Source organism: Bufo bufo, chromosome 3 (assembly GCF_905171765.1).
Source record: "Bufo bufo chromosome 3, aBufBuf1.1, whole genome shotgun sequence".
Lineage (NCBI taxonomy): Eukaryota > Metazoa > Chordata > Amphibia > Anura > Bufonidae > Bufo > Bufo bufo.
In genome coordinates, this window is record NC_053391.1 from 17,495,906 (window position 1) to 17,503,255 (window position 7,350).

At 50.8% G+C, this 7,350-nt stretch overlaps 1 protein-coding gene across 1 annotated transcript; it reads left to right on the plus strand.

Moving 5' to 3' along the window:
- The first annotated feature begins 404 nt into the window (after window positions 1-404).
- On the plus strand, window positions 405-6,599 carry CREG1 (cellular repressor of E1A stimulated genes 1). Its single transcript, XM_040422924.1, has 4 exons — window positions 405-743; window positions 3,368-3,487; window positions 3,565-3,779; window positions 6,323-6,599. Exons 1-3 carry the CDS (start codon window positions 444-446, stop codon window positions 3,748-3,750), a joined length of 606 nt encoding a protein of 201 aa, XP_040278858.1. The 5' UTR covers window positions 405-443; the 3' UTR covers window positions 3,751-3,779; window positions 6,323-6,599.
- The last annotated feature ends 751 nt before the right edge of the window (window positions 6,600-7,350 follow it).

The window sequence follows — 7,350 nt, forward strand, 5'->3', positions numbered from 1 at the left end:
GCCCAGTTTTCATTTCCCACACTTCACTGAAAAGCTGTGCTGTGATTGGTTGCTGAGGAATCCAGGATAATAAAGCTCATTCTTGTTTTGGTTTTGTCCATTCAGGTGTTCTTCTATCATCTCCCATTTCTTTGCTGTAACTTGATTGGACGCTTACTCGCCAAGGTCACGCCCACTTTGTTTACTCCCTGCTGTTTGCTCGCCTTCCTCTGTGTTAATTGGCTGTGTCCCGACGTCCTTTAGTTCCATTGGTTGCTAAAATAACAAACTCCTCCCACGGGGCGGTACGATTCTGAGTTGTTTACCTGCTGATTCTCACTACTCTGTATTCTGATTGGCTCTTTCGCACGATCCCTCTATGCTATTGGTCGGATTTTACCCGGGCTCCTCCCCGAGGGCGGCTTGGTCCTCCTGCTTTCAGTTCCGTCCTGCAGTCAGTCACGATGAGCCGGAGTGGTATGATCTCGTGTTGGGGGCTTCTCGCAGTTTTCCTTCTAGTTTTGTCGCTGGGAGCCAGCCCCTCCGCGGCCGATATCCCCCCTCGTAATGAGACAGCCCGGGTGGCCCGGTACGTGGCCCACAGGTGTGACTGGGGCGCCCTGGCCACCATCTCCAGCCACGACCCGCTGAGGGGACAGCCCTTCGCTAACGTCTTCTCGGTGAGTGACGGTCCCCGGGGCCAGAGCAGCGGAGTCCTCTACCTGTACCTGACCACCATGGAGATCTCCGTGCAGGACCTACAGGTGAGCGGAGGGTGAACATGGGCGTGACGTCATCGCCGCGAGAAACAAAGTATCCGCTCTGTTTCTTTATATATATTATAGAGCAGTCACGTGATGCCCGTCTGTTCTCCATATACGAATCTCTGATAATCCGGCACCAAACTGACCCCCAGCAGTGCGGGAAAATCCCTGTAGATAAAGAGTTAATATGTAAATGTAACCGTCTGATAATCCAGAATACTTGATAATCCGGCACCAGTCCTAAAACAAGGACTTGTAGTAGATCTTGTGTAACATTCCGTTCTGTCCCATCACATTATCATCCAGCACCTGGTGCTTATCGCAGTCTCTGCAGGCGCTGTGTGTTTGGGGCCCCTGAGGCACTTGGGTCTTCTATTTTTTTTAATTTTTTTTTTTAAATAGCAGTTTTAACCCTTGAGGTGCATTTTGTTTTTCAAATCGCAGCATGCTCGGGGTCAGCGCACTGCCAGATCCCCCATCGTCTACGATCAGAACGGACGGGGGTCCGGCTCCTGTCGGTCAGACATGCCGAGGAGAGGCGAACGTCGCCTTAAAGGGGTTGGTGTCCCCTCGCTAGGATAGGCCCCAAGGTCCGCTAGGTGCCGGTACCACCTCTGGGAGCCGCCCTATCTCTAGAACCGAGCCCGCCAAGTGAAGAAGAGCAGATGGCGCATGCGCAGCCGCCCTCCTTACATTTCTATGGCACTGACTCGGCTATTTCCGTCAGCCCCATAGAAGTCAATAGAGCGGTGGCCGCGCTTGCGCAGTGCTCTCTCCATTTATTTCTATGAGGCCTCTGAAAATAGCCAAGTGCGGTGCTCGGCTATTTTTGGCACTTCCATAGAAATGAATGAAGGGCGGCGGCACTTGCGCGGCGCGCTCTCCTTCACTTTGCCGGCTCCGTCCTAGAGATAGGTGCGGGTCCCGGCACCTATCAGACATTGGTGAAGCCAATGCTCGAGAGGACACAACCCCTTTAAGCTTAGTGGTTGTACCATTGCAGCAACTTATCCTCTATCTGAGCGGTGGAGGTCCTGCCGTTGGGGCCCCCGCTGATCGGCCAAACAGGGGCCCGCGTTCCCCCTTTTTAAATGGAACGTTCAAGTCCGCAGCTCTATTCATCTCTGTATCCAGCAGTCCCATAGAGTTGAATAGAGGGGCAGTGTGCATGGGTGTCCTCCGCACCATTTCAATAATGTTCTCATGATTAGCAGGGGTCCCAGCGGTCAGAGCCCCGCAGATCAGATACTTAAATAAAAACCCTCGTTATTCACCCCTGAAAACGCAGCAGTAGACGACCAGCGGGTAGGTAGCTCAAGGGAAGCACAAGTGACAGTCGGACCCCCCCATAGTGAGGGCCTGTCCTGAGGATCGGCACCAGTTTCTTAGCGTTCAATCCAATTTTTGAAGAAATGCTAATCTAGGAGGAGGACCCCTTTAAGAAGTGCACAAAGTGCCAGCATTTACACGGACACCTGCAGGTCTCGGATGCTGGGCGTGTGATTCAGAAGTGCAGGTCGCATGGCTGGGGGTCCCGGAATGTGTTTGATAATCTGGGGGGCGACACAATCTCTTATGTCAGGAGCTGCCGGGGGGGGGGCTGACGTGTGCACAGGTGTCGAAATATCTGTGAGTGTTAAATAGCAGTCTAATGTCTAACACTGTCCGGAACGCTCTCTTTCCCTGTAGATGTCTCTTGTCTTCTCGTGTTGTTTTTTTTTTTTGTTTTTTTTTCTGCATATTTAGCAGTTTTCGGCTGTGAGTCAGCAGATGACACAGCAGATTGCAGCGAGCGCTGCCGTGTAGTGACACATGACACAGCTGGAGAGAACGAGGTCCTGTATACGGAATATACCCCGTGACCACTGTACATCATGTGACTCCAGTGCCAGGCAGTGCTTTCATAGGGTATTGAGCCTACGTGCTTCTTTTCTTTAACCCCTTCCCGTAAAATCCCATACGTGCTCCCCATATACTGAAGAATGGGGCGCGCTGTGAACAGAGAGCACACTGCCCATGATCGGCGTCCTCTCCATTCGCTGCTATAGGACTTCTGAAAACCACCAAGAAAGCGCTTGGCTGCTCATGCGCGGCGTGCTCCCCATCCTCTTTGGGGTCCCAGAGGTGGAACCTACGCCTATCCAACATTTATGGCATAAATATGCCACATAGGACAACCCCCATCCCCCCCAATCGGATAATGATGACCCGAGGATAGGTCATCAACACTCGGAGAACCCCTTTAAGGTACTATACCCCATGTCACGGTGATTTGTGACCCCGTACAGTCACAGAGGGAGCCTTGCGGTAATTGACCGAATGGCTCCGCTATTACAATCCCAGCCGATTAGTCCCTTAGATGCTGCAGTCAATAGTGACTGTGACATCCAGGCTGTTAGACAGAAGGAGGGGGTCCCATGAGGCTCTGATCAGTGACTCCATCTTAAGCTGCGCTGTTTATTAGAGTCTGGGGTAGTCTGAAATTCACCTCCTCTCTCAGGCTGCTGCGGAGTTTCACCCCCATGCTTTATACTACAGCCTATTTTCCATATGTATAGATGACAATTATTTTATTCTATATTACTGTTACTGTCAAAATCCTAACCTTTACTCTTTCCTGTCAGGTGAACTCCAACGCCTCCCTGACCATGTCTTTGGCGCAGACTCCATATTGCAGACAGGAGCAGTACGACCCCCAGAGTCCACTCTGCGCTCACATTATACTCTCCGGCAGCGTCCTGAAGGTGAGGAGCCCCTGAAGATCCTGTGTATATAACAGACATGATTTATGTGCATCTATAAACTGCGTATTTCCACCCAGGTGGACGCTGCGGAGGCGGACAAGGCGAAGATGGCGTTGTTCAGCCGCCACCCGGAGATGGAGACCTGGCCGCGTGACCACGACTGGTTCTTCGCCAAGCTCAACATTACGAACATTTGGGTGCTGGATTACTTTGGAGGGATCAAAACCGTGACGCCAGAGGAATATTACCAAGCCAAACCCTAGTGAGCGCGATGGACAGGACCTCACCGCCCGTATGTATTATTTACAGAGCTACGGGATGGACACTTACCGGTACTAACCTCGCCCATTTAAAGGGCCGCTGGGGCTAGGAAAGACGCCTTTAAACAAGGACGGTTGTTGTAGCAGTAAGGACAGAAAAGACAACATGGAGCGGCTGTCATCTGGCAGTCTCTCTGTTCTCTAATACTAGAAGGAGCGGCTGTCATCTGGCAGTCTCTCTGTTCTCTAATACTAGAAGGAGCGGCTGTCATCTGGCAGTCTCTCTGTTCTCTAATACTAGAAGGAGCCGCTGTCATCTGGCAGTCTCTCTGTTCTCTAATACTAGAAGGAGCGGCTGTCATCTGGCAGTCTCTCTGTTCTCTAATACTAGAAGGAGCGGCTGTCATCTGGCAGTCTCTCTGTTCTCTAATACTAGAAGGAGCGGCTGTCATCTGGCAGTCTCTCTGTTCTCTAATACTAGAAGGAGCGGCTGTCATCTGGCAGTCTCTCTGTTCTCTAATACTAGAAGGAGCTGCTGTCATCTGGCAGTCTCTCTGTTCTCTAATACTAGAAGGAGCCGCTGTCATCTGGCAGTCTCTCTGTTCTCTAATACTAGAAGGAGCCGCTGTCATCTGGCAGTCTCTCTGTTCTCTAATACTAGAAGGAGCCGCTGTCATCTGGCAGTCTCTCTGTTCTCTAATACTAGAAGGAGCCGCTGTCATCTGGCAGTCTCTCTGTTCTCTAATACTAGAAGGAGCCGCTGTCATCTGGCAGTCTCTCTGTTCTCTAATACTAGAAGGAGCCGCTGTCATCTGGCAGTCTCTCTGTTCTCTAATACTAGAAGGAGCCGCTGTCATCTGGCAGTCTCTCTGTTCTCTAATACTAGAAGGAGCCGCTGTCATCTGGCAGTCTCTCTGTTCTCTAATACTAGAAGGAGCCGCTGTCATCTGGCAGTCTCTCTGTTCTCTAATACTAGAAGGAGCCGCTGTCATCTGGCAGTCTCTCTGTTCTCTAATACTAGAAGGAGCCGCTGTCATCTGGCACTCTCTCTGTTCTCTAATACTAGAAGGAGCCGCTGTCATCTGGCAGTCTCTCTGTTCTCTAATACTAGAAGGAGCCGCTGTCATCTGGCAGTCTCTCTGTTCTCTAATACTAGAAGGAGCCGCTGTCATCTGGCAGTCTCTCTGTTCTCTAATACTAGAAGGAGCCGCTGTCATCTGGCAGTCTCTCTGTTCTCTAATACTAGAAGGAGCCGCTGTCATCTGGCAGTCTCTCTGTTCTCTAATACTAGAAGGAGCCGCTGTCATCTGGCAGTCTCTCTGTTCTCTAATACTAGAAGGAGCCGCTGTCATCTGGCAGTCTCTCTGTTCTCTAATACTAGAAGGAGCCGCTGTCATCTGGCAGTCTCTCTGTTCTCTAATACTAGAAGGAGCCGCTGTCATCTGGCAGTCTCTTTCTTCCCCTAACATTTCGGCCTCTCCTTGGCTGTAGAAGGAGGCAGCGTCCTCTTGGTCGTATTGCAGCGAGGACAGGTTAGTGATTCTTGGGGTAGGTTCACACTTCGAGCAGTTTTTACGCCACAGACGAATCTGCCACAAAATGCGTGTGATTTTTGATGCAGAACTTTCCGATTTGCTGCCCATTTCACCTTTTGTAATGCAAATCCGACCACAAGGATTTTGTGGCAAAATGATTGCCACATGTTAATCTTCCCTTAGAGGGGTTGTCCACTCCATTACTATTGACGGCCTATCCTCAGCCTGGGCCATTGGTATCTGATCAGCAGTGTTCCGACATCTTGCATCCCCCGCCGATCAGTAGCTTCGGTCCTGCAGGTCGGCGCCAGGACTAAACCCAGCGCCGTCCATTGTGTAGTGTAACGGCAGCATTCGCTCCGGTGGGCGCAGCGCTGCAGTAACCTGCTCTGTCCACTACACAATGGACGGCGCTGTGTCGCTGCAGTGACAGATTTTATTCCCTTGTGCGCAGTGTAGCAGTCGTGGTAATGAAAGTCAAGCTGATAATGCCACACCTAACCCTTAAAGGATACCTGTCACACTTAGACCCCAATTTCAATTCTCATATATGTAGTTACTAATAACATGATATTCCAGAATCGGTTACTATTAGACTGACTTACCCCATATTTAATAAGATTCAGCCCTTAGCAACCAGTCTGCATAAAACTGCAATCTCACTTTTCAGTTAAGATGGCCGCCACTGGCCTCACCCTGAGGCTAATCCCACCTGCCCTTTAATACCAAACTTAAAGGGGTTGTCCAAGATAATGAAATCACGAATGCATGCAGGAATTGGGGAGATGTTGGAATGTGTTCATTTATTTTCGTTGTTACGTCTTGTGTTTTTGTATCTTTTTTCTTTTTATTACTGCTTGCCCCTGAAAACTTCAGAAAATACATTTTTGTCCAATTCTGTGTTCCTTTTAGCTCGGTATTGGTTTTATGTCTTTCACACTGAACATGTCCTCATACATTGTGTTCTTGTAGTGCGGTTAGATGTGAGCGCCCCCTCGTATACGGCTTTATGTCACCACCTTATATTCTCTTTCTGATAGGTCTGATGCCGCGGAGCCCCGGATCCTGCCCCTCTGGTGCCCGGACCTTTTATTCCTGGTGGCGGCGTGCCTCATCTGCTCTACGCGCTCTTCTCTTAAAGGGGTTCTCTAGTTTTACGTGCATGAAGTTTAATCCTTTCCTCAGTTCTGCAACTTTCAAAATGACTTGGTGGGAATTTATTAAGACCGACGTTTCTGGTGGCAGCCTTAATCAAGACTTGCATTGGCATACCCTGCACCGGAATGAATGCTCTTAAAGGGGTTGTGCCATGATCGATGTGAAAAGTGAAACATCAGACAGGGCTGGTTCTAGCTAACAAAACCAGAACCAGCCCTCTACCTGACATGAAACCAAGGATCTCCCTATTCATTGCTCCAATTATTCTGCAAGATTCTCTTCAAGCTGCAGCCCAGGGGGGCATGTCCTTTCTGCTTCAGCTCTGTCCCGAACATCGCTCAGGGGGGCATGTCCTTTCTGCTTCAGCTCTGTCCCGAACATCGCTCAGGGGGGCATGTCCTTTCTGCTTCAGCTCTGTCCCGAACATCGCTCAGGGGGGCATGTCCTTTCTGCATCAGTTCTGTCCCGAACATCGCTCAGGGGGGCATGTCCTTTCTGCATCAGCTCTGTCCCGAACATCGCTCAGGGGGGCATGTCCTTTCTGCTTCAGCTCTGTCCCGAACATCGCTCAGGGGGGCATGTCCTTTCTGCTTCAGCTCTGTCCCGAACATCGCTCAGGGGGGCATGTCCTTTCTGCTTCAGCTCTGTCCCGAACATCGCTCAGGGGGGCATGTCCTTTCTGCTTCAGCTCTGTCCCGAACATCGCTCAGGGGGGCATGTCCTTTCTGCTTCAGCTCTGTCTCGAACATCGCTCGGGGGGGGGGGGGGCATGTCCTTTCTGCTTCAGCTCTGTCTCGAACATCGCTCGGGGGGGGGGGGGCATGTCCTTTCTGCTTCAGCTCTGTCTCGAACATCGCTCGGGGGGGGGGGGGCATGTCCTTTCTGCTTCAGCTCTGTCTCGAACATCGCT

Coding starts and splice junctions, on each gene's coding strand:
- CREG1 (XM_040422924.1), top strand. CDS start 444: ATGAGCCGGAGTGGTATGATCTCGTGTTGGGGGCTTCTCGCAGTTTTC. Junction 744..3,367: donor TCTCCGTGCAGGACCTACAG/GTGAGCGGAGGG, acceptor CTTTCCTGTCAG/GTGAACTCCAACGCCTCCCT. Junction 3,488..3,564: donor TCTCCGGCAGCGTCCTGAAG/GTGAGGAGCCCC, acceptor ATTTCCACCCAG/GTGGACGCTGCGGAGGCGGA.